This window comes from Struthio camelus, chromosome 1 (assembly GCF_040807025.1).
Source record: "Struthio camelus isolate bStrCam1 chromosome 1, bStrCam1.hap1, whole genome shotgun sequence".
NCBI classification, from domain to species: Eukaryota; Metazoa; Chordata; class Aves; order Struthioniformes; family Struthionidae; genus Struthio; species Struthio camelus.
In genome coordinates, this window is record NC_090942.1 from 188811127 (window position 1) to 188835521 (window position 24395).

Consider the following 24395-nt stretch of genomic DNA (forward strand, 5'->3'; position numbering starts at 1 on the left):
CCAAACTTCCAACGATAACTTCCTACATAGTTTTTCTTCCCTCTTATTGCAACAAATAGCTCTTTGAAAGAGAAAGCCCATTTGTCAATGCAGCACTTTAGCTGACTCCAAGAGAGTATGACATGTTTATGCCACCTTCCAAGTTTTGCTGGGCTTGTCTCCTGGTGAGTACTGCACAGCATGCAAGCAGTTTAGGTGACAAAAGCGTATCAGCGCCTAGGCATGCGCGCAGCACACTTGCAGTGACACAGAAGAGGCTCATTTCCAGCTCCTGCTGAGTGCAGAACTCTGTGGGAGCCCAGGGCAACAACTTGCCATTCAAATCAGCCTGGGCACCAGCGTGGGTGCTAGACCCAATGGCAAAGCAATCAATTTGCCGACAAAACTGGCAGGCACTTACTGAATAGTTCAGTCTGCTGGAAATTATTTATTATATCAGTTATGTGATACTTATTTGCTTTTTTTTCTTTTTAAACACAGGAGGAATGAAGGAACTATCAAGGACCTCAGCTGCCCAGTCTTCTAGCTGCTTTACCACTTTCCCTAAAAATTAAGGGTCTGGCACTTCCTGCTGCCCAACTGGCAGCCTTGATTATCTCCTCATGCGGAATCAGACACAGACAGATGGAAAATATTTTCAAACACTGCTTTTTGAAATAACCGCATCCCAAGAAACCCTAATATAATGCAAAGCACTCCCCAAGACTTCACTTGAAAAACAGCAGCCTCTGGGAGGGGTTGAAGGTTTTCCAAGAACCTTTACAACTAAAATGACAAATGCGTTATTCCTCCCAGGAACCGAGTATCTCAGAGGGAACTCTTGTACTAACTTTTTGCTCGCTTTAGGAGGAGGTGGTAACCACTTCTGAGCAGAAGACCTACTTTTACATCATGAGAAAGCTAGTGGACTTGTTCTTTCTAAAGGTTACTCAGAAAAAATATTCTTTTAAAAACCTCCAAAGACAACTATTTGACTTACCCTTTCCATCTTTGTTTTTCTTTTTCACAGATATGTTAGGAGTTGTAGTAGGGGACTCGGGACGAGAAGGTTTTTGCTTCTTCCCTGAAAAAAAAGAAATCAGCATAAAAAATAAATAAATAAGAAGAACAAGGACTTAAAAAAGGAAGAGATTCGCTTCCTCAATTCAGAGAGGATTTAATTAACACAAATTTAAGAAGTCAGTTCTGTGCTAAGCTTTTTCAACTTCTACAACAGTATTGGGCCTCCTGCAATTTTAGTATACTTTCATTAAAGACTATGTTCACTTGTCCAAAGTCTATGCATCTGGGAAATCTTACGGCTTGTTAGGTACCTGTAACTGTATGTAATACAGAAAAGCTGAGAAGAGTACATTATTAACTGGGCATAGAAGATTTCAACAGGAAAAGCTAGATAAAATGCAGAGCTTGTTTAATCACCACCAAAATGGACTTAGGGATAAAACAAGATTCTCTGACTGTTGAAAAGACAGAAACTCCCCAGTTATAGCAGCAAGCTATACTGCTATGTGAAGAAAACATTCTTCAGTCCTGCTCTCTTACATCTTTGTCAAGGGTGGCTAGAAGTGCAGGAAAGAAAAAAGCATTTTCTTTTTTTAATTTAATTCCAGTAGAAACAGTAACAGGCTCTGGAAAGACTTTTTAAAGGCATAAACTCAGCGGCTGTATCTGGTGAGGAAGAGTGAGCAAGAGTGTTACAACTGCTGAAAAGAATGAAAAGTATTCACTTGAAAATGATGAAAAATCAACTATCTAAACATAAGTTGAGTAAAAAAAAAAAAAAAAAGTAAATCATGCTAAAGCATTTTTTCAGTATAAAACCCTGAACCTATTCCTTTATTGATTCTCAATCACTTCAATATCAGTTTTTACAGGTACTGTAAGTAATCAGAAACCTGCAGAACTTACTTATGAGACAAATATTCCTCTTATCAGTGACCCTTTATTCCTCTTGCAGTAAGCCCTTAGTTCATTGACAATACAGATTATTCACATACTGCCTCTGTCTTTTGAGAGGGCAGAATAGACCAAACAGACATAGGACTCCGAGAAACACACTTCTAGTCCAAGCATCCCAACATCACAATGAAAGATCTAAAAAAGCACTTTTCTTTTTCTCTATTTATTGCATTTCCAAAGAATTCACGTCAAACAGAGGCAAGACAAAAGAGTACACCTATAAAATTCCATGCACAACGACGTTCCATTTCTGGTTTTGTTTGTAGGGGTTGCCTTAATGCAAATACCGAGTAAAAGAACAGCTCCACTGCAGAGCGAGGAATCTGCATATAACTCTGAATAATAATGCTCAATGCCAGAATGTAGTGCCTGCTTTGTTACAGACTTCCAGGTGTCTTCTAAGTGGTGATAAGAAAGACTGGCTTGAGCACTCACCTTTTGCTATCATCTTGATAAGTTTACCTTTGCATGCAATTCTTTCTTTCTTTCTCCCTCTCTCGCTCTCTCTCTGCTCCTCTCTCCCTCCCTCTTCTTTCCCTCTGCTTCTTTCTCCCTCTCTCCTTCTCTCTCTCCTCTCCTTCCCTTTCTCCTTCTCTTTCCCTCTCTCCCCCTTTCACTCTCCCCCCCCCCTTTTTTTTTTTTTTAAACGGGGAAAAACAGCTAGTTCAGGCAGCAGCAGTGAGGGAAACCTAGGAATACCTGGAGTCCCTTAATTTTCTTGCTTCCATTCAGACAGGATTCATGTCTGAGGACGAGACATAAAACTCGGTCATCGTATTGGCCAATGTCTTCCTCAATCTGAGTAAAGATGGGAGGGAGGGAATCCTACAATATTGCTTGTGTCATATTCGACCGTATGAAACGATTAAGAACTACTGGATGACGTTTTTAGCAGTCTCCTCTTCTTATGACAGTTATGGGTTGCAAAAGAGTCTGTGATCCTTACAAGGGCTTGGTGAAGTCACTCTTGTACAGGTCAGCCTCTACTGTACAAGAAGTCCCACATAGTTGCTTTGGCAAGTGCTTTTCCCTCCTTATCATGGGAAGACTCTGTTGGCTGTTCACCTTGTTTCCCTGTGCAGCATGGCGATGCGTTCCATTAAGGACTGAGGAAATGTAGGCTGCACTAGCCTCAGTGCACCGACAGTACCAGCTCCACATGACATGAGAGGAACAAGGCCAAACAGTAATTAATTACCCAATTTTCAAACGAAACCAGGTCTTAAATGAAAACGAAACGGATTAGGGCTCAACTAAGTCATGACTGAACTACTGTGGGTCAGTTTGAGGAAACAGAAGTACTGATCACATATAACTTAGGTACTTCTGATAACCTAGACTACTGAAGACAAACACGAGTGCTACAGCAACTCTAGGTTCTCTTACCTCAACCTAGACTTCTGCAAGATGGCCTATTCGGATGTGCTCTACCACAAACCTATCCAAAAGTTGAAATCAGTTGAAATCAGTGAAGAACAAATTTGTTTAGAGAAAAGCGTTGATGCTAGCGCTCTATAGCTAGACCAGAAATACTTTACACGATGGTTTTAAACCACATTGTAAGCTATATACTCCAGACACTGTCTGATACTATCAAAATTGCAGTCAACAAAGAAACACAAGATAATGTTTCCTTTGTTTAAAAGAAGATATTTTCTGAAAGCACATTAACTTTAGCACGCTTCCTCCTTTGGCTCAACAGAGCATGAATTTGTTACCTTTCAGAGTACGTTACTAAATTCCTTTTTAGGAGAGAATTTTACAAAGAGGAAGAATGAAGTATATGCTTGAGCTAAGCTTGTGTGGGGTTACTCTGAGTTTATACAGCTAACTGGTATTTCCATTTTTCCATTTTAATGGAGCGGTACGGAAAGGGCAAGAAAACCACAACTCTTATTGTCCAAAACTGGAAGGAAAGGGGGAGAAATCAAAACAAGCAAGCGAGTGGCAGGTTCCAAACAGGCCAATGTGTAGCATGAACACTGCACATCACTACAGGCTACCACTGACTGCATCCTAAAAGCTTTCATGGTTTTAAGGGACAACTGAACAAGCTCATGAAAGAGAAATCAATAGGCTCCTAAATACAAAGATACCACCTCTGGCCCAGAAAGTCCATAAGCCATGAATCACTGGGGCCTCAAAGCAGATTCTGGAGAAGTGTCACGACATGCCTGTCCTGTTTCTGCAGTCATCCTCCCCATGGCATTTGCTTTTGGCTGTTCTCACTAGGCCCACACACTCTGGAAAGACTGACCTTCAATCTGACACAGCAGAGAGATATAAAACCTCACGCTGCAGGGTGTTGTCCTGAAGTGAATCTCCAGGAGACAGAGTTTCGTTCGTAAGAACATACCAAAGAGAGATCGGAAAGCGTACGGGATATGCTGAACAGGAGAAGCAAGCACAGGAGAAGGAGAGTAGCGCTAGTTACAGGTTCTCTTGAAAGCTCTTTGCCTTGCCACGTAACTAGCCAGAATACAGGAAACAGATTGAGCAAACACACATGCATACAAAGTCACCTTAAAGTGCACTCCAAAATTAATAACATTTTGCAGTAGTTGTAAACATAAACGCCTTAAAAATGTCTTAAAAATCCCTGCACATTTTGAAGTGTCACTTCAGCATTATTCAGACCATCAACCTCACAAAGCCTCAATTTCATTAAAAACAGGTCATTAACAAAACAGTAAGCTGATGCATCTGTTTTAGCACTTTCTCTATCTGATATAAGTCTAAAGCAAACACATTTGCTGTGGAACAACTGATTTCCTAATCTACAGCAAGGGAGGAGGAAGGAGTGGGAGTAAGCAGAAGCACATCACAAAAGAGAGTATGAAAGCGTTGAGCCAAGCAGAGGTTAAATGTTTGGCAGACAGAGGCTCCTTGTTTTGACCCACATAGCAGCCAACATTAAGGAGAAGAAAAAAAAAAAAAAAAACTTAAAATCCTCTTAGGTCTGGTTATCTCGCGGTACTGCACATGGCACAGCAGTTTCCCCAGCAGCATTCTCAAAGCAGCTGCTGGTAAAGCTCTCCTCCACAGCAGTTTCAGTTCAGCTTTTTACGGGAATTGGAGAGTTCCCGACCCACACCCTTCCCGTCCCGGATCTTGTGACATACGCAGAGTTAAGGAAGCTTCCATTAGATTTCCACAAGCCTGTACACTCTTTCATAGATAACTATTCCTGAAATTCAGGAGTTTGATGGCTTCACTTTGAGCAAAAGTCTCTTTCAGCAAAGTATGACTGGTTAGTAGGAACCCTCACCTAGAAGGGATTTTTCCTGGGAATCAAAGTCCTAACACTCAGATTCAGCCCTAGCATTAGCTCTGGAAACGTAGCTCTTTACTTTTATTTATTTCATTATTTTTATTTGCTGCAACAGCACCCTACTTGTGGCTGCATTCCATGACTTTTCCATGGGACCGCTGAAGGGGTCCACACTGAAGCATCATAGCAAAACAAGAAGGAAAAAAAAAACACACTACTTATAGCATGGAGCATTTCAAAAAAAATAAAAAAAATAAAATCCTTATTCAGATTCTCAAAAAGAAAAGGTAAAAAATCCCTTCACTCCTTTCCCGTGTTCCTAATAGAGCAAATATTTGCAGCTGAAGATAAACAGAAGCTAATTAGAATACTTCAGTATTCACAACAACAAAAGCTCTATAGCTTGTAAGATAATTCTGCTCTGAAGAAGAAACTATAAATAGGACACAACAGAGATCCATGTTTCCTGTGAGATAAGCAGTCACCGCTACCTCTCCAACATCATTAGTATCTGAGCAACTGGGCTCACTCTACCAGTAAGAAAATGCTTTCTCTGTTCTTCTTTCTAGCTAAGCCCACTTTAGTTATTTTGAGCGTCACCCATAACGACTCTAAGTACTCACAAGGAGAAGCAAGTATGCCACCAACTGCTATCTTATTCCACACCTCTGTTCTCCAAGAGGATCTTACCTTTTTTCTTCTTTGGCTGCTCAAATTCTGGGGTCTCTGGTGACTCAGCGTAGCGGTCTGGGGCTTGGTGAACTTCCACCACCTCGGGGATCCCATCCAGCGTGACTGATACGTGTGTAATAGGAGCCACCATATCTTCATCTTCAGTTGCACCGAACATGGTTGCTTCAAGGAAGGGCATAATGTGAATATTTCTGCACAGCCGTAAGGACCTTTAAAAGCTATTTTCACAGAAAAGGTTTAACAATAAAATAAAACAAAACTACAATATTTGAGGCCTTCGTGGGAGAAGAGACCAACCCACAACACTTGACACAAGCAGAAGCCATGTCAAAATGGAATTATTTAATGACACAACCCACTCCCCTGAAAAACAAAATATGGTATGACAATATGTTTTTGTACACGTTTAAGACAATCTGCAGAGGTAAGCATACTTTCTTTTACTTTGCCAGTGTAAACAGGCTCATCCTCTAACAGCCAGACAAAACACAACAGTCTGGACAACCTCATTTTATTCACACCTTCACTCTGTAATTTTTGATTCTTTCCTTACCCATCAGTGTTCAACTCAGGGATCAACACGTTCTCACAGCAACGCACTCCTCCACTGCATTGGATATTGGATTTCTGATACCCAAACTACATATGTAAGGTCTTTCTAAAAGTAAAATATTCCTTACCCTTTCATGCAGCCACGCTACACTAAATCCCTTCTTGTTTCACAGATAAACAAAGCAAATACAGATTGGATTTACCGCCACTAAAACAATTAAACAAACAAAAAATTTACTTATTCTTTTTTCATCCAACATAGGACCAGGGGAGTCCATATTGAGAAGTGCTTCAGCAGCCTCAATTGTTTCCATTGTTTCATCTCCATTATGACAAGATGCTTCAACTGAAAGTAAGAGAAAATATTTAATTCTTAATAAGCTACAAATTGGAATTAAAGCTTTACATGACGCTTATCCCTCTGTCACAGCTACCAAAAAGGTGGTATTGATGTTATTCTACTAGATAGTAAGTGAGAGGATAGCTGGGGAGAAAATGCACTCTGGAATCATTTCACACGTTTAAAGCTCTGCACTTTTAAGACTATACATATAAATAAATAAAAACAATCATTTGCTCTCCCATCTCCCTCACCAGCACCTCCATTTGCTGACAACATACACGCAGTAAAACACAACGCCCATAAGGCCTGAGGAATGGTACTACTTCAACCAATATTCCAGGCAGTATCCTTAAAGAAAACTATTAATTTCTTCTTTTGCTGTTCCAAAGCAAGTGAATTCCATAATAAAAAGATGCTCACCAAAAATATCCTGTCATTCAGCCTGGAGGACAGATAGGATGTTCCATTACTTTGATCAGAGAGCATGTTATTTGAAAATATAACTGAACTCTAAACCATTCAAATCCTTTGAGATTGCAAGTAGGACTACCAGAGCATTCTCCAGGATCTGGTTGCGAAGCAAAGCCAAAACATGAAAGTCAATAAAAAGGCTGACAAATCTTTTGCCAGTTTTGACTACTAGACAATCCCCGATTAATCTCATGATAGTGACCATCGGACAAACCAACAATTTTTTAGCTTTAATTTATAACGAAGCTCACGTGAAGCTACACACCAAGCTACACAATCTGATAAAATATCAGATGTCCTCTAATGCAGATTTGCAAACTAACACCTGTCCAGGAAGTTAATTCAGTTTGAATGCAGGAGTATCTCATCCAAAGACTTTTTTTTTTTTCCCCCAGAATAATTGTGACACGAAGAACAAACTCTGTATTAGTTCCACTATTTGGTACCACACACCTTCATAATTGTTTAAAACGTTATTTTAGAAATTACTTGTTATTAGATGGAAATGTAGAGGGTAGGCTTGCTTTACTCTTTGCCACAAATTTGAACCTGTGTTAGAGAATGCCAGTGTATTTATCAGAGAGGTACAAAGGCCTGCTTTAGTATTCTTTTCCCTAAGACTCGAATGAACCTTAGTTATCTTCTTAGTTCTGTAATAAACCTGCTTCACACCCTTTCTCTCTCGTTAGCTTTGAGGAATTTTGGGTGGGACAGTTAAGAAAAAAAAAAAAGGAGACAGACTGACTGACGCAGCAGGCAAAAATGCACCATAAAACACAACACGATGATCTCAGGAACATTTTTTCTCCACATAAAAGCAGTAGGCTTATTTCAAAAGTAGAACTTTTATACTTTATTTTTTAAATCACAGCAGCAACAAATCACCCCGCCTACTAGCACTAAACAATCATGTGATTAAAAAAAAAAAAAAACCAGTTCCACCCCAAAGGTGTACAGCATAAGCAATCATATCATTAGGTGAGGGCAAAGACGGGTGCAGACGTTCCTGCGTCAGCCCCACCTCTTCCACCCCACTGTGATTTAAAGGCAGCATATGGACTGCGAGTAGCTCAAGAGCAGCCTCATTACTTGCCTGCCAGATTTTTTTTACTGAGCTTCGTACCACCACGCTCTGAGCTTCAGAGGCTCATACCAGTACAGAATAAAGCAGGCATGGGCATTAGGAAACTCTGGCCTGTGCAGTGATTGTCCTGCTGTTGATCCCAGTTTTACTGCTGGCTCTACAGGCCATCCTCCACCCCATGTCCTGCTTAGAAATTCAGCCAGTTCGGGACCTGCACTTCCAACTGATGTCCCAAAACAGGTTTAGGCCATGACAAACACAGAGCTGGGGAGGTGAACGGTGTGATGAGACACAAGCGGAGGTAGTGAACATCGGCTACAGTCCTGGTTTGGAAAGGCACGAAGGGACATGTGGTAGCAAACTGCTGCAGTAAAACACTGAACATTGTCACGGGGCTTGGAGGGTCAGGAGCTTGGCCACAGAGCATCTGTGATTGCAAGCGCCTAAAAACTTCGTTAGTTAATGACAGGCTAGTTCAGGAGGAGACTGCACACAAACGAAGGCCATACAGTTTGTGGGCATGCCCATGCTCGGGCCAGCAATGCTGACTAAGTCACTTCTGGTCCCATTTTTAAGTTTTAATATGGAAAATTCTCATCCAAATATCTACCAACATAATGAAGACCGCAATATCGACACTTAATACAGGAACCTAGCACTGCAAAAGGCAGCTTTCATCAGGTGTGACGCTCTTTGCCTGGACTCTGAACTGGAAAGAGCTAGACGGCTTTTTACAGCTTGAACTTTCCGTGGGCATGGACGGTGGAGCTTTAGTGGAGATATGGTACTTTGCACTCTGTAATCATCTCCCATGGTACCTTAAAATCCACACCCTGCCCCGACTCCCAGGGTCACAGCTGCAGCGAGGGCACTGCCAGAAGGTGGCAATCTGCCCTGATACAGCTTTTGGGCAACACTGGCGCTGGTACTCCACGGAGTGATGGGGCTGGGCTGTTTCCTACTGCTGCGCACAATCTGAAGGTCCACGTTGGCCTTCCCAGGTTCTCCAAATTGTGGGAAGGAAGGAGGGAGGGCCCAAGGGAGGAGCAGTTGTTTGCTCTTTTCCTCGGGATATCTCTACCAGGAGCAACCAGTCACGCTGCCTTACGGGTGCTGAGATTACAGAGCGATTATAGTCAATTCTTCACCCTGAATCGTAACGCAGGCCATGCAAAAGTTTCCAACCTGAGGCTGGTGTGACATGATGCAGCTAAAAATGAACCATCAATGCCCAAGATAAAGAAAAGTAACTTGAAATAATAACTGTTACATCAGTAACAGAGAAACTAATATAATTTGGTGCTCAAAAAAAGGGTAAGGAGTAACAGCTACAGATAGGTGTTATCTATCTATCCACAAACACTGAATGAGTTTCCTAACCACATTCCTTCCCTTGCTAATACCTTTTACGTAGGAGATGGCTTCACAAGATGGTTTGAAGCAAATTAATAGTTCACTGTTGCTGAAAAACGGTTTTTAGTTTTGTTAGGTTCGCAAGTTGAATTAAAAGAGCTCACGAGCTAACACAAGCAAGCTGTGGGCCAGTGCACAGTAGATTAATCACAACCTCTCCCACTAGCACTAAGATGTTGATTTGCATCCCTTGTAGCTTGAAATAGTACTGGGGGACAACCCACTCAAATAATAAAGGCAAGCTGGTGTCTGTTATTTTAGTCTCTCCTCTTAGTACTGCCAGTGGATATTCCAGTTACTAGCAATTATGAGATGATCACAAATTAAAGAAGATTTAGGATGAAATTATTTATTTTTTACACTTTAGTGAAGCCACAGCTGGAATAGTAGGTTTTGTTTTTTTTTTTTAAATTCAGTCTCAGAGGAGCACCAGATTTCAAATGGTATCTGAAGTAGGTGAAAAAAACACTTCAAAAAATAGCAATAGGCACAAGTAAGCACATTTTTCCTACGGTACTCCGAAAGTTCTTGTTTATCTGAGCAAAACTGTGTTAAGCCACAGATTAAAAACTCTGTACGGCAATAACAACCTGGTTGTAGTAAATCCATGCTTACTATGAGTCAGTGCCCACAGCACAAGGCTTGCCCAAACAACGCTTTCTGCTCTTCCCACCTGCTGGAGAAATAAGCTATACATCATACTAGAAACTCCTGCCCCCCATCCAAATTCCAACTTTCTGTAGTCCCGTATTTTTGAAAGCTTTGCGTCTTTTTACGCAAGCAGATGTCTAACACTGGGGCCACTTACATGCCCACCATTCAGTTGCACCGGAAAGGCTCAACGTGCCACCCACCACACTCCGCAAGCCCATCCCAGCCCGTCTGCCACCGGGCAAACGACTGGAGGCAGGAGGCAATGGGCTCCAGAGAACAGACAATGAGAGTCCTTGTCCAGGCTGAGATAAGGGCTGTGCTAGTCACAGCTGTATTTAAATTCAATGCTGATTTTACTATAGACAGAAAGAGGGACCACAGAGTCTCAAAACAGTATTACAATAAAACTGAAATTGCTGGAAGCAAGAAGAGAACCACTGAAATACAGACTGAGCCCTCTTTTTCAGAATAACTGGCTGTATGATTTGAGTGACTACTTTTTACTATAAACTCTGAACTGATTGTTAACTAAAACTGGAAAACCAAGTCCCAGTTTAAGAACAAATGTACATTTCAGGAGACATGTACATCACATTTTTTCCTTCTTAAAAAAAAACTTTGCAATTTATAAGTAAAGTTATGTCATTGGGGAGCTCTGACAGGAAAACACAGTTTTTAAACAGACACTTTGTGCAGCAGTTAACAATTGCCTTACAAAGTAACTGAAACCTTAGCAGTTTTTTTAAAGTTGGCATCTTGCCAACTAGAGAGCCTCACGGATTAACACTATGAAACTCTGTTTCCAACTAAATACTCCTTTGGGTTTTTTTTAGCACCATAAATGCATAAATGATTACGGAATATGCTGGGTTTATATTGGATTATAGCACCTGATAACGCATTCCCTTTATTCTCTCACCTGAAGATTTCGGCTTGTGCCATAAATGCTCCATCAAGCATACAAAACAGATGCTACTACACTTCGAAAGACCATAGAATAACTTCTGAATTGGTTATTAAGCTTTATTATTGAACTCTGAGAATCCATATTCACATGCTCTGGATTCACAGGCTACAGCGCAGTGAAACTAAGTGCACATTTCTGTCCCTCCTCCCTCATACACGTTCTTTCTCAGTGCAGACCTATCACCAGGGCCGCCAAAGCAAGGCCAACATAGGTGAGTGGCAGCTACAAAATGGCATAGGGTTCGATTACTTACTAAATTAAACACACCAGCACTGACCAAAAAAGTTTTTTTTTAAAAAAAAAAAAAAAGCAACAAAAGTTATCGAGAAGTTTCATAATCCAATCAATTCCTCCTCCTATGCATATTATAACCAGAGTTAATTACATTAATAAGGCAAAGCATAGCAAATTGTACCATCTGACAAGCTGGCTAAAAATTTATTTTACACAAAACATTATCCCCTGTTCTTTACAGAGAATAATTAAATATTCCTGCTAGAGTTAAAACTGAATTCAGAAAGCTTTAAACTGAATGCTTTAATTTTTTTTCTTAACCACCTTTTACTACGTGACAGTTAATCATTTAAAGTCACCTTAGATTGGCAACAAACTGACCATACAAATTGCTATCATAGTTTTTTCAGTGGAAAAGAGCTTTTAAAGAGAAGGGTGATAAGACAAGTCTGCCTATTAATTATAAAAAAATTACAGTGTGAGCATTAACATAACTAAAAGGCTGGTTGCGTGCGAGTCATCTTTCAGGAGTGTTTCCAGTAAAATAGATGCTGTTCTTTTAGTTTTCCGCAGGTCATAATTTATAGTACTGATAAGTAAATCACTGATGTGTAATAGCTGCGTTTTTGAGGGCTTAAGCTACATCCTGCAGACAGAAGAACCTACCAGAGTCCGTAATTCTGCAGACAGATCACTAAAAACTAGTGCTTTCTGTTTCAGTGGACCTACTGCTAGTTTATCAAATTTAGGAGAAAATAGAAGCTTAACGTATGACAGAGGCATAAAACAGAATACCGAAAAGCTCGTAGCTTCAAAAAACAGCTTAGGCATTTTAAGCAACTATTTCACAGGAAAGTCTAGTCACAAATAATGGTACTTTCAGTTTCATTTCATTATGAACTTCAGTCTAATGAATATTTTAAAGTGGAATCAGTGCAGCCTTTACAACATCTGATTCTCTCTCCAAGGCATAACGTAGAAGTGACTGAAAAGATTTGTAGAGACTTCAAAAAAAACAAAACAACGCATTGTTGAGACCAAACACACACAATTAAAATCAAGGAGGAAACTTCAAAGAAAAGAAAAGGCAACTGAAAAACAGCGTAGGTGGAAAATACTAATGGTGATTAGCCACATTTCACAGGCAGCCTACTGCAAACTACGTTTGAATTTGGCCTTCCCTCTGCAACCTCGCAGCGTAACCGGGCTTAGCTCTCGCGCAGCCGCGTCCATAGCTGACGCTTGCCAGCGGCAGGCAGGTCGCCTCAAGTGACACACACGCACACACTGCTCCCTACGAGGGCCCCTGGGAGGAGGCACTGTCATTAGCTTCCTCGCCTGCCCGTCTCGTGCCAGGCAGGACCGGCCAGCTACCAGCGTTGGTCTCTGCCCAGCACCGCAAAACAAGGCACTCCATTTTCACTGGGCCAGGGAAAGCCACAGTTTGCACAGTAGCTAGCATCTTGCGGAGTGAGAAACAGATAATTAGTTAATGTCTTCTTCAAAACAATCATCTCAGAAAACCAGAACAGCAACCTTGCAAAGGACTTTGCCTTTAAAGAAAAACAGATTGCTTGAACTACAATGGATGATGTTAACAATACAGCAGTTGTCTGCCTCCGAAGTATCCCAGAAGCTCTTGGACACCATCACTTACAAGGATCACGTATTGTCAGTCTTTGGCAGCACTAGAATTTGGCAATTTGCAAGCCCTTCTCATGTGACCATTTATGCTAGCAAAAAAATTGTTAGAGTATTCACAGAAGTGGAGTTTCACGATTACTCATACAAATATAAATTCACGCACGATATATTACAGTGAACATGGACTCATAAAAACGATCAACTGCAAAAAATTCACACAGCCACATCAAGTGGTGCTTAAGTAACATACTGAGGAAATGCCAGTTACAGTGTGAATAATTAATATGAATAGCAAGTGAATAGTTGGCAAGAGGTCTCAACTTGCAGTAATGTTTAAGTATGTAAAACCTTGAATAATCAACCAACTTATTTGTACAGGCACAATCTGTTCACAGATAATTCACTACTAAATAAAAAGGAGCCATATTTATCAGATAAAGCCATTTACTGAGAACAGTTCATGTCAATTTACTACTCTGTGAATTGTACCTCATGTTAAGTTTTGTAGAGTTATGTTTTCCTTTTGGTAGTAAAAGATTATATCAGAATATGCCTTTGGAAATAATGTCAAAACTGTGATTGATATCAGTAAACTAGCTCTTTTATTGTGATCTTCCAACCCTGGAGACAGTACAGATGTGGAAGCTAATTGCCAAAAAAGACACATAAACAGATCCTAATTCTGTAAACTATCTACCCCACCTTTCAGATATATTCTGAAAAAATCACTTCACGCGACTGAAACGATCAATGTTTTATTAAAAAAAAAATTGACATATCTTTGTTATAAATAAGCTTTTCTCTTCAATTCCCCCCCCCCCCTTTCGAGTTACCTTTTCTAACAGAATTTATGCGGAACATCTGTATTTTCAAAGCGAATCATTATCAGCGATCCAAAGTGAATACCATGCTGAGCATACTCATACCAGGAAGTCATGCTAATCCGCACATTCTATGGCTAATTATGTATCTGCAGGAAGTTAAAGCAGTACATCTATACAGGCTGTAAATTACTGGTTTTCAGTCAAATAGCAAAGTTATTTAGGTATGTGCCAATCAATTACTAAGAGGAAAAAAAAAATCATATTAAGAGGATTCCTTGCCCTATTAAGGGCAAAGAAAAGTCTTTATGGTATTTTAAGTGAGACTCTATTTTATCTCTATTGATGGCAATAAGAGGTGCAGTTTGGATTGCAAATCCTCTGTAGTAATGGCATTAATGCCATTTTCCTCTGTCTTTTACAGAATTAACAGCATTCAACACTGCAGTAATTTTGTTTCCCACTGCTTTTTGTCATTAACAAGCCACAGACATCTTGTTACAGAAATATGATACAGAAATGTTTTTATAGCAAACCTGTAAGGGTGATATCATCATCTTCTATAATTTGTTCTTCTGCGACATCCAGAGAACTCTCAGTAATCATGTCACTAGGTTCATCCACACAGGTTAAGCCAGAATAATTGTGCAGGAGGTCTGCACTAGGAACATGTTCCACAATGACAGCAGGGAAAATAGATGGATCACCAAGCTGTAAAAAATAAAATAAATAAATTAAATAATAATAATAAAAGAAATCTAGTTAGACTACATACAATCTAACCACTTGCAGATGAAAAATTCAACAGACCCATATGACTGAATATTAGACAGTCAAGGAGGAGTACCAAAGAGTAAGCTGTCTTTCAACATGCTAAACAGCAGCAGCAGCGTCCCGCTATGGGCCGGCGGCTGAATATCATTGCAACATCTAATACATCGACTTTTCTCACTTACGTTAACACTAGATAGCCATGACAGCATTTGCAGAGTAAAAGGTGACTGGACAGAGGGGGGGCATAGAGCAGAAAATCCCTAACTTTGCAGGCGAGACCCAGTAAGCAGATAGCTGCAGGCACCCAGCCTTTCGCTCTTCTGGTAGAACTGGGGCTAGAGGGGCCCCATGGCTGTGAGGACACAGGACAGTCGCAGGCAGGACACTGGGACATGAGGCGAAGATGATTATTTTAAGGGTCGCCACTACAGTAGCCAGAGGCATAACAGGGAGCTATTTATATATATGCCATAATACCTCAACTCTCTAATTCCTATGGCTTTATTCACTTGACATTGCTCCCCCCCTTCTCCTTCCTAGGTCTACTCTCATCCTTCTCTCTCAAAGGTTATTTTGTATCAGATACAGAAGTAAAGGGCAGCTGGGAAAAGAGAAGTCAAGCTGACCAGCAATAATAATAGTAAAGATGCACATTCTCTCAAAAGGTAACCATTCAACAGGAAGACGTTTTCAGAAAGTGCCGTTTACTACAGACAAAGTATTTTCCAAAGCAAGTCTTTTAAAATGTCATTTGCAGGAAGAAAGGTGATGATAGCACAGCAGGCTCAAAGAAAGCCTAGTATAACTATAAGGCTCTTTCATAGCAAAAATAAACTGGATTATGAATGTGGCAACCCTAGAATAACAGAAACAAAAAAGGTTGCCTGAATGCGTGTTTCTACAAGAAAAACAGTATGTGCACGTTTGGTCACACCTTTCACAGAACAGCAAAGATATGTACAAACTAAGCAGATCGTTTAACCACACAAGAGGGAAAAAAAAAAAAAAAGAATATCAGTTTGCTTAGGCATTGCTCATGTCTCACAACCTTGCCACTATGCAAAACACAACCAAAAGCAAACTGTATCAGAGCTGTTGGCTCAATACAAACAATGGCTATGGAAGTAAGTATCTTCCAGGGAAGAGTTTGAAAGATGAGTAGTCAAAGTAGAAAGTGCAATTAAAAGTTTTGAAAGACAGTTATCACCATTTTAAATTGCTCAGTGTTTTGTAAAACATGTCTCAACAGCAACTGTGGTGAAGGGCAATCAGAAAAAAGGGAAGAGATTAAAAAGAATTTTAAAAAACCCAAAACATAAAACTATTAATCCTGTGGACTTCCACCATAGCCTGGGTGCTAAACAAACAAGCAAGCAAACAAGAAAAACCAAAAAAACCCACAAATAACATATCATAGTTCATCAAACAAACTTCAAAATAAAACAACATGGTACAAGATCAATAAAAATGACCAAAAGCAGACTAACTAAAGCCCTCTCGGACGATAAGCGTGTCAGATGGTGGACATGTATTGAGTCGAGCAATGGGAGCGCTTCCACCCCACATCCTCTGCAGCTGCCTCTATGAAGCTGTGTCTTGCTGGGGCTGAGAAACTGGGAACCACTAGTAATCAGCGGGTCACGGCTGTTTCTCAGAAAGCAAGATACTCACTTTGTGCATCCTACTTGTTTAGAGACCCTGACAGCCTCCGGGTTTGTTTGCTCCTGTTTGCTTCCAGGCAAGAATAAGCAAATAGATGTGATTAAATAAAAACAAAATAGTTATGAATAAAAAAAAAGCACTCCAAAGAGAAAAAAATAAAATACTGTATGCCCAAAAGGTTTTATTTGCCACAACATGTTCTGCAAACATGAACTAGAAGGAAGATGGCCCATTTCAGCCTCATTACTGAGATTATCTATGCTATAAACATCCCAATTTCCGTAACACCCCACAACACAATGCTTATGGGGTGGAACTTGCACCTATTATACATGCACATATGTAACTACATTTGAGAAAAGGATCACATACTATTTTTCACTTAGGCTCCTGTCATCTTTGGCAAGCAAAAAGAACAGCACAAGCTCTGCAAGGACCTGTTCAATCTTCTACTGAGCAGGCAAAAAACATGGGTTCTGGGTACAGAAAACGTGAATAAGAAGACTTCAGCATTCTCCTCCTCCTCCAGCTCAAAGGGACAAAGGGTGAAATTCATTCCATCTAACTTCAAGTAACGGTGACACGGACAGTTAAACTGGAGCTAATAGCCCAAGGTTTCCTTCAGAGACAACAGAGGGGAACCTGTGTTTTTAGGGCACAACTTCCCTGACCAACTGTAGGCTCCTACTCTATGATAAGATGAATTATGCCCTAAAAATACCTATGTCTCTCCATTGCCTATAAAAGGGTGCGGGCACAGGGGTACCTATTTCTGATGTAGATGCCTGTCTTGTTACACGTTCATCTGCAGTTGGCCAGCTGCCTCCCCATGGCACCTTCAAAGCGAGTCGTCTCTTCCTCTCCACTTCTGTGGCTGCCCCAGCTTGATAGCTGCAAAGTCTGCAGGACATACACTGTCTCAAGGGATTGCCTGAATAATTGTCTGTGCTTAGGACACACCTCACGTTAGCTCCTTCCAGATTAAAAAAAAAAAACAAAACACCACCATTGGCTCTGCATCGTCCTTCTGTAACGACTACAGTTCATGTCACTGACTTAGCTTCTGAGATGCAGAAATACCTCCAACACCCTCGTTCTTTAGTGGGGATAAGTCATCGAAAACTGTTTCGACATCAAACGTTTACGGACACAAATAAAACCAACTGATTCTTACACGTTTTTATCTCAGCTTTTCAAAGCCCCATCTACATTACACCCTAGCAGTCAGTAACTCTGCTGTGAAACCTCATTACTGCCGCCCAGTCATCCATTCCCTACCGAAACGTGCTTCATCACTGACCGAAATCAGTTTCCCATGTTACTGCCATGCTGCAGTTTTCAGGTTTAGCAGTATGCTGAATTTGATCAGTATGATCAAATGTGATCTATTCTGAAAGGTTAAAACTCTACTTTGATTGTGTCTAGAAAAAACTGTCATAAACACACTCCAGCATGGTCACTGTGAATGTCCATCTTCAGTACAAAAACCACTACCATTGGGGAATACTTAGTCACTTGAATTCAGGGCCAGACTACTCAAGGAGCTTACTGACACACTATCCTTCAGAAAGGCAAAAGATGAACACAGAAGCAAGTTTAAGCATTGTGCAAAAAAAACATTCAGTCATACTGGGATACTGTAAATGTGGTTTTCTTTAAAATAATAACAGTTTTAAATTGGAAGAGTCAGAGTAAGTACCACTTCTGGCCTTTTGTTTCTCAAAACCATTATTACACTTCCTTCCAATTCATACATTACTGAGTTGCAAAGCAGGGATTCTCTTTCTTGCCAGGGTTGCGAAGAGGAATGGCTGTAACAAATACGCAGTACTCATTCAGAGGAAAAAAATATGCATACAATTTCAAACTAATTAATTTGAAACACATTTTTGCAAAAAATAGTCATTCATTTTTTGTACGATATTTGCAATGAATTGTGATTTTACAAGCATTCCACTCAGCTTTAAAAGCTGCTATTACTACATCCTTATGTATATGTAACTACTGAAAAGCAAAATTTAATCTCAGGTCTTCTGTAGTTTTCTGGCCTTATAAAAAGTGCCTGAATTCCAATTGAGGACCAAGCTGAAACTTCCTGTAACTCTGTTAATGTAAAATGCAGGAATGCCATTGTACACATTTAGAATTGCAGAAAGCTCACGCTGGCTACAGTTCCCTTTCATGCTGGCATATAATAACAATTACACACAGGGAAAAACAGATGTTGAATTAAGGACTGTTTTCACCTAGAAGGCTGTGATTCAATTAAAATAATTAAATCATCTCCCTAATAGCAAGATCATAAAATAAATTACTTCTAATACAAAGGTTTTTCTATGTGTACAAACAAAAATGGAAAGAGTGCAAAGCAGAGCATTCTTTCTGAAATAAACAAAATCTCAAGTTAAAGCAAGCAACAAATTTCAAGAAATCAGTACATAAACCAATAGAAAAAGCAATTTGTAGATCTCTCCTTTCTCCTACTTCTGCTGCTTCATCTTGCTCTTGCTACCTTCAAAATACAGTTAAAACACGACATCCTAGCTCCACTGATGTTTTGGCTTGGCTTTGGGGCATCTACCACATCTCCTAGATAAATAAAGGAGCTGAGCTACTGCTAGAATCCTCCTCAAGTCTCAGCTGCAAAGTACTGCACAGTGTAATTATTAAAAAAAAAAAGTCCTGTAGACAGTTCTGTAACAATTTAGAGCGTGATTTGGAGGCATATGTTGAAGTTCATGGAATATTCCCTGAAATATGTCTCTGGAAAGTATCAGTCACTCTCCATGATCCACTGTGGATGGGAAAAACTGAACTCTACCCTCCTTGGTGGAATGCTAAAGGTAATGATTTTCCTTCCCGCTGTCTAATACAATGTCAGGTGTTCGGCATACTTTTAAAGTTTTTTTTTTTTTTCCCCCCCCTGAGAGTTTTCTCATTAGCTGTTAAATTGACAGATGATCCAAAAACTGTACTGGTTGTAGAAATGGAAAATAAGGAAGAGGATTTCTTCTGCTCTGGAAGTACTGTCTTCTCATACCACAACTCCTGCAAGAAATAACTCAGAATTTATCCAGAAAAAATATGGCGACTAGCTTCCAATTGACGTGGAGCAAATTTTGTACAATTGAATGGTACACGGGAAGAAAAGCATCCAATTAATATGAGCACAGAAATGCTAAATGGAAAAAAACCAAACCAAAACAAATTCAGTACAAAACTGGCTGGCTTTGCAAGATCCACAGATTTCAAACCTGAGATACAGTCCGTCATTTATTTTGGTGAAAACCCTAAATCAAACTAGGTGAAGTGATCTTGGCAAACAGAAAATGGACTTCAGTTTTCTGTCACTCACGTTCCTCGATGGAGATTCCTCTGCGCCAGCAGCGCAGGCGGCCTCTCGACTTTAAAGGTGCTCCCACAGCTAGGATCTGAGAAATTACCAAGTTTCACAGTAGGATTTTAAAAGCAGATAAATGCCATTTGCTTTTGCTTTCTTGGTGAGACAACCTCTTATGTATCTCACAATCATTTCCTGAAAGCCTTCATAAAACTAGAAGCGGGCAAGAGGGGGGGACTTTCTGTAGGAGTCGCAAACAGCCAGAAACCCAGACCTCGGCCTCGCAGGGGCTTTTGACTCTGGCTCCATCAGCACGCAGAGGTGACTTAACTTTTCGGAAAGCCCATGGCAACACCAGGGAAAGCAGAAGAGTAAACTAAGGCATGAGTGCAAAAGTCACTGCCCAGCCTAAGAGCTCAAAGACTGCAGTTATAGAAGAAGAGGTGAGAGAAACATCCCTCAAAGACAAAGAAAGGCTCTACAGGTTACTGTGTGCTTCAGGGCCACTTCAGAGAGCACTCGCTGGCACAAGTCAGGCCTGCTGGGGACCAGGCTAACAACTGAACGGTCCCGACGATTCAAGTTGTCCCTGACACCGTTTAAGAATTGCCTCTATGGATGCAGCCTTTGTCGCTGCTTCTATTAAGTTTTTTTGTTTGTTTGTTTTTTAATCTAGAACATCCTCATCAAATATCCCTTTAACTGCAATGTAATGAAGGGCTAAATGAAAAGGGATTGAGAGGACAGCTGCAGAAATAAAAAGCAGTTTTAGGTAGCAGCGCTGACTGAGCCATAGCCTTTGGGAGCTGCCCCTTAGTTTTTCAGCGTGTGCAGTCCCTCTTAGAAAATGCAAAACCTCTATTTAACCACCATTTTTCACATGTAGTTACAGTAAGCGAGGTTATCAGTAGTGTTAGTACAAGCCACTTGCTCCCTTCTCAAAATTACAACAGTATTTTCATCTCATTTCTTCCTGGTCATACAGGGACCACACTACAAATGAATGTGCAGAGAGTTTGGGGGGGGGGGGGGGGGGGAGGAGGAGGCCAAAAAACACCCAAAACTCCACAGTATTTTCTAAACTGAAAAGGATAAAGCTGATTAGAGAGACTATTTCCCGTTCATGGAGAACCATGGGATCAAGTCCCTCCCATTGGCATCTGCAGTTGGCTGAAGGCTTACGTTTGCAAAGAGATTGTTCATAATTTATTGCTGTTTAATCAAGACTTTTCACAATAACTAAATAGCCATGAATTATGACTTCCCCAAAACACTGAGCATAACTGCAATATATACCATAAAGCTCTTCCCACAGCTGTTCCAGCTCCGGACAGTTCTTGGCAGAAAAGGACTCCAGATAAAGCTTTGACAACAAGAGAAGTACCTAAGTTCTTTCAATGCCACAGCAAAAATAATTACTCAAAGATCAGTTAATTGATACCTCTGCGTAAAGAGGTCACGTTTCATATTCTGACAAAGCTCAAAAAAATGCTGTTTTGATCAACACAGAGCACTTCCAGAGCTAAAAACTTTTCTAAGTAAACAAATTGCGATGTCTACCCCCAAATACAATTCTTCTTTCCAGAACTCAAAAACTTGAACAGTTCAGCTCCCACGTTACAAGAAACAGATATATACACATAATTATTCTTTTTGGGTTAATGTTATACTACATAATCTCGTTTGAGTGAAATCTTGCTCCGGCTCACTAGCTTTTTCCCCTCTGAAGCATTCAGGTATTAAATGGGAGCCCTACGATCTACCTTCAAGCAGCCATCTGCATATCTAACTGCATCTTTGATATCTCAACTAATTCAATCCACTCCTTAATTTAGAAAGAGCTTCTTGCATCCTGGTGTTTGCAATAAGTGACCTTCCGCTAAGCGCTTGCTTCCACAGCTTCAATTTCATCACCTTTAAGGTTTGCTCCAGGACACCTTGCTTCCTTAGGCTTAAGGTGGAATAGGATTTATTGGGTTTAGGAGATAAATGCCAAGGTAAAGTTTGTTCTGGGGCCAGAGAAATCTCTGTTTAGGGAGGTTTTATTGCCCTGGTGATTGCTCTTTGTATTTCTGAAGATCTTCAGATGACCATCTAGAGAAACTGCAATAGGCACAATGCATGGCTAAACAGAACAAACCCGTGTTTGCACGCGCTACGCCTTCTGTGAAATTGCTGTGAAGTTGCCCTCCTCTTCTCAGTTTTCCCTTTTGCCATTGGCTTATAAAGTAAGAACAGCAACAAACAGAGATAATAAATAAGGCTTATTTTCCACTATGTTTATGCAATTCCCATATCTAAATCCCCAGGCTACCACGAGCTCTGGAAAAATACAGGGAAGGAAGTTTAGTACTAGTTCCACCCAAAACTGAGTTAGCACTTTAGACAGAAAACACTCAGCTCATTGAAATGATCATATGACTCTGAGAGCAGAAACAGGCCAATGACAGCCAAATATTAGCCCATACAGAAAACTCAGAGACAAGATCATAAAACCAAAAGTATTTTTGAAAGAGAGGAGAAAAATGCTTTTCACAAAGAGAAGAGTCTGCAACAGTACTTCTCAGCCTTTTAAGAGCTGTCTCTCAATAGCACTGAGATACCTAATTTCTTGTTAATAAAGGCAAAGCCCTACCATTAACCACTATCTATAGAGGAGCTGACTTATTTTTAAAGTAGGAATCCTTCCCTGAAGCATCAGGACTTACAGGATGTGGTTTAGATCATCTGTACCTAACCGAGAGTCTCATGAGATGGAAATAGATATTTCCCTTGCAATGTGAAAGACGACAATTTAAATGATTATGAAGCTTAGTTCTGAAGAGTTGACATGCACATAGTAATGCAGTTTGGAAGCCAAACCGTAAAAAGCAGGAGAATCTAAAGCTTCTTCTAGTCATTCGTAGTGTGACGGTTACTTTTATTCAGGATTTTATCCCAGCACACTGGAAAAGTTAAAGTGACTGTCAAACATCAAACTTTCAGGAATTTTTCATCCAGAATGGATCTACTGACACAGACCAGCAACACAGGAACAGCATTTTCAGAGGGGGAGGTCCCTGCAACATTGCAGAAGTTAAAACATTTCAACCGATTTCTGCTCTGCTCATGCAAGTTACAGGAAACAACAGGAAGCTTTTGAAACAGTACCAAGACTTGCAACAATGATGATCTCAATGCTTGCTTTTTTGTGTTTTGTGTTTCATACTACTTTTTTTCCTTAGGTTTTCATAATATACACAGCATCAACTTGTACGAATATGACTTCTCATATCGTCCCATACCTGCTGCTCATCCTCCATGACGTTGCTGGCAAATTCAAACACAAGCTCATTCTGCTGTACAACTGCTGCCATAATAACGCATTCCCAGTCTCAGTTCCACATTAAAAAAAAAAAAACGTTCTTGGATATAAAAGAACGGCAGAGCGTTACCAAGATCCAGCCGGGCAGAAAAACAGGATCACAAAATAAATCAAGTATGAGTTTTAGCACTTCTCAGATCGTCAGTCTTCCTGGGTTCTTCTCTTTTCAGAAGGTAAACAAAGCAAGGGAAATCCTTTCCTGAGTTGTTCTTGCCACTTGGACAGACTTTTATCACTGAAGAGAGAAAAAAAAAATTAATTAAAACACAATTGCTTTAGCTACATGAACTAGTAGAGGTCACAATAAAGTTTGCTCCAAATTAAATGTTTGATCCAACTCTAACGAAGTCAGACATCTCTATACCTTCAAAGGTACTACTTCTACTGATTAATACCGCTTTCTTTTTTAAGAGAATAAAAATGTATGTTTCAGGAAGTAAAATGAAACTGTTTCAGGAAGTAAGACATCAGTTTCAAAGTGTTTCATATTAAAAGTATTAAACTAAAACCAAGAATAAGTTATGAAAGTTAATCAAAAAATCCATCTTTTAATTTGATTCATATAAGCATTTTCATATCCATTAATAACTCTTGTCTTTAAGATACATTCAAAGAAAAAAAAAAGAAAAAAAAAATCAAAGCCCACACGGACCTACTCAGCTATAGGATACCTCAAACACTATATCACCTTCTCTTCCTTATACATCGTCCCAATTTTGCAAAGGCGTTATTTTTCAAGTAAAACAAGCTTAATCTTGATTCACGCAGAGTCAAGTAGGCAAAACAAATAAATAAATTGCCCCAAAAGTCGCCGAGTTCTTACACGAAACACATCTTCAATTTCTTTTTAAAAATGCACTGTAAATGTATCCTTATCTCTACCACAGGCTTGCAAGCGGCCGGAAGGAAACAGCTCTGACCACGTAATGGCAAACTAGAGCAGGCAAAACACTCCACAGTACAATAGCAAAATAACTAAATAAATAAATAAATAGTCCACAACTTCGGAATGTAAACAGCTTCACTGCAGGAACGGATGCTTACAACTCCTACATCTTAATTTATTCAGCAGCATTAAAGGTAAACATGGCTAATATGAGCTCAAAAAGAGAAAAACAATTAAAAAGGGGCTAAAACGCAACCTTTTTT

At 40.1% G+C, this 24395-nt stretch overlaps 1 protein-coding gene across 11 annotated transcripts in view; it reads right to left on the reverse strand.

Moving 5' to 3' along the window:
- Positions 1 to 24395, reverse strand: part of ELF1 (E74 like ETS transcription factor 1) — a 92514-nt gene that overhangs the window by 16283 nt on the left and 51836 nt on the right. For 7 of the 11 annotated variants that reach the window (XM_068929704.1, XM_068929705.1, XM_009672469.2 and 4 more), the window contains 5 exons: positions 23167 to 23481; positions 14643 to 14817; positions 6714 to 6821; positions 5921 to 6085; positions 980 to 1063 (listed from right to left, as the gene is read on the reverse strand). In XM_068929704.1, the coding sequence (XP_068785805.1) occupies positions 980 to 1063; positions 5921 to 6085; positions 6714 to 6821; positions 14643 to 14817; positions 23167 to 23238 (604 nt within the window). In that variant the 5' untranslated portion in view covers positions 23239 to 23481. Of the gene's footprint in view, positions 1 to 979; positions 1064 to 5920; positions 6086 to 6713; positions 6822 to 14642; positions 14818 to 23166; positions 23482 to 23898; positions 24145 to 24395 lie in introns of those variants that run through there. The other 4 variants (XM_068929709.1, XM_068929707.1, XM_068929708.1 and 1 more) reach the window with 4 other exon arrangements.